Source organism: Perca fluviatilis, chromosome 8 (genome assembly GCF_010015445.1).
Source record: "Perca fluviatilis chromosome 8, GENO_Pfluv_1.0, whole genome shotgun sequence".
NCBI classification, from domain to species: domain Eukaryota; kingdom Metazoa; phylum Chordata; class Actinopteri; order Perciformes; family Percidae; genus Perca; species Perca fluviatilis.
In genome coordinates, this window is record NC_053119.1 from 1,460,420 (window position 1) to 1,462,919 (window position 2,500).

At 39.2% G+C, this 2,500-nt stretch overlaps 1 protein-coding gene across 4 annotated transcripts in view; it reads left to right on the plus strand.

Annotated features, from left to right (window-relative positions):
- LOC120563571 overlaps window positions 1-2,500 on the plus strand; it is a 21,101-nt gene that overhangs the window by 2,164 nt on the left and 16,437 nt on the right. Inside the window, exon 1 of one of the 4 annotated variants that reach the window (XM_039807810.1) lies at window positions 949-1,337. The exons of the other annotated variants lie outside the window; for them this stretch is intronic. Within the exon in view, the coding sequence (XP_039663744.1) occupies window positions 1,094-1,337 (244 nt within the window). The 5' untranslated portion in view covers window positions 949-1,093. Of the gene's footprint in view, window positions 1-948; window positions 1,338-2,500 lie in introns of those variants that run through there. 4 annotated transcript variants of the gene reach the window in all.

The following is a 2,500-nucleotide window of genomic DNA, read 5'->3' on the forward strand; positions in this document are numbered from 1 at the left end:
TTGCTGTCACATGATAAGTGATAAGTTAGAGAATGAATTTCTCTTCTGATTTTTTGGCGTTGATTCCACCACTGTTTCCAAGCTTTTCAAACACTGTATTGCAGATTGGTGCCAAAAGTCTAGTTCTACGGCCTGATAGGGAATCATTAAAGGAGTCAAGGGGTCCTCGGCTTAAAAAAGGTTGAAGACCCCTTTTTGTTTTAGACCAGGGGTGTCAAACTCAACTTCACTACGGGCCACACTGGAGCAGACATGGAGAGTTTATTGCTTTGATGTCATTGAAAAAGCCCAACATTTTTTGACTGTATTATTGCAGGTCTCATAAAGTCTTCTCACTTACAGTTTGGTCGACAAAAATGTCGAAGAAAATGCCAAAAATGTCAGAAAAAGCATAAAAAAATGTTGTGAAAGCGTCAAAAACGTTGGAAAAACGTGCCAAAAATGATATCGATATGGGGGCTCGGTACACAGCGGACAGACGAGACACCGCGCTGCTTTTCACAATTTATTAACAAAATTATAAAATAAATATAAGCCATCGTTCAGTAAATACATACAGACATGAACACACACAGACTCACACGCACACACAAACCTACACAACACAGACACACAGACAGTCACACAACACACACACAAACAAACTGCTTTCTTATGTGTCAGTCTGAGTCATTTTAAAGTTGAAATATAATTTCACGTTAAAAACGGCTTTTTTATTTTTATTTTTAAACGGAAAGAAAGTGTGTTTATTTAAGTCTGACAGACAAACAAATGTTTATAATAATAATACTAATATAGTAAATACTGTCTGATGTTTAAAATGAACACTTAACAAGTTAATATTCAATGTTTTGACAGTTATTATTCCGATTTTTGTTACATACACAAACTACCGGTGGAGCTCAGAGGTCGCCATGGTGACGTGACGCGTCGTGACGTGACGTGACGTGACGTCGCAGTGTGTTCTGGGAGATCAGCCATAACAGTTGGCGGCTACTTGTTTAGCTCTAGCTCGGCTCGCTTGTTTGTTTACGTAACTTTAACGTTTAAACGTTAAATATCTCCGCGAGAGTTTTATATATTTTTTGAATGAATGGGAGGCAGAAGCTGCTGCGTCATCAACTGCTGCCGTAAGTCTCACGACCACCGCGGGAGGAAGATCCCGAACGGGCTCTCGTTCCACTGCTTCCCCGCCTGGAGGACCCATGAAGGGGAGCATGTCTCCCGGCTCACGGAGCGCCGCAGGGCGGCCTGGGTGGCTGCTGTCGGCCGGCCGGACATCACCTTCACCCGCATCCCCACCTCCATGAGAGTGTGCTCCAGACACTTCCACTCGGGTCAGTGTTTAGTCCTCTTCCGCTCGGCCACGCATCGGCCTCCCGGGACAAAACCGACACTGAAAATCAACGCTTTTTAGGACGTATTTGACTATTTTTTTCGATATTTTTGGTGCTTTTTTCAATGTGTGTGTTTTATTTTTTATTTTTATTTTTTACACATATAACTCTTCCTTTCACTACCATGTATGAGCACCACTAACACCAACTTATTACTAGTTTTACAATTTATTCTTTGAATTTATGGTCAATAAACCTTAATTGTACCTAATTCTTTAATTAACTTGTGTTGACTTCGGGTCAAATTGACCCGTTTTCAATTTTTGTTTTATATCATGAAATATGGGACTTATACATAAGCGCTGGAAATGTGTAGAAGAAAAAATTTAACAATTTAAAACGTTGGAAAAAAGCAAAAACAAACTGTGAAAAAAAGAGCGTTTTTTTTTTCAAGGTTGATTGGAAGACAACACAAGGGTTTAAAAAAGCAGGAATTATCAATTATTTAGACTAATATTAAAGGAAGGATAATCAAAGAAGGGTATATTATATGTCAACTTTCAGTCGGTACCAGTTTCAAAAAACTTTAATTTTTTTTTTCTTCAAATGTTGAATTGAACAAAACACCCAAAATTAAATAAGTAATGTATATTTTATTAATCCCGCAAGCGGAAATTACAATGTTTTCATTCTGTTGTTATTAGACACATTACACACAGGCCTGAATTACACACACATGCTCAGTACCTCTACATCACATGTGTCAAACTCGAGGCCCGTGGGCCAAATCCGGCCCCTTCCAGATTTATATCCGGCCCGTATATCAATTTGGGTTCACGATACAATTTTGGTCCTCCTAGTTGTGCGCCAAACCAAAAACACAGGACAGTGGTTTTTAAACTGCAGTTACCTGACATTCAAAGCAGAATTTGGGCAGATTTGCCGACTCTGAGACTCAGAAATTCCCCCAAAAGCAGAGAGAGAGTTTAATATTCAGGCTGAGAAACTAAATGATAAATTCTACGACGGCTGAGGAACTCTTTTGATGACTTTTGTAGGACTTCCTGTCAACAGAAATGCGACAAAAAGCGTGCAAACATGTTGTAAAAAGCAACAAATTTACAAAAAGGGGACAAATGTCTGAGAAAACCACTAAAAAGTGA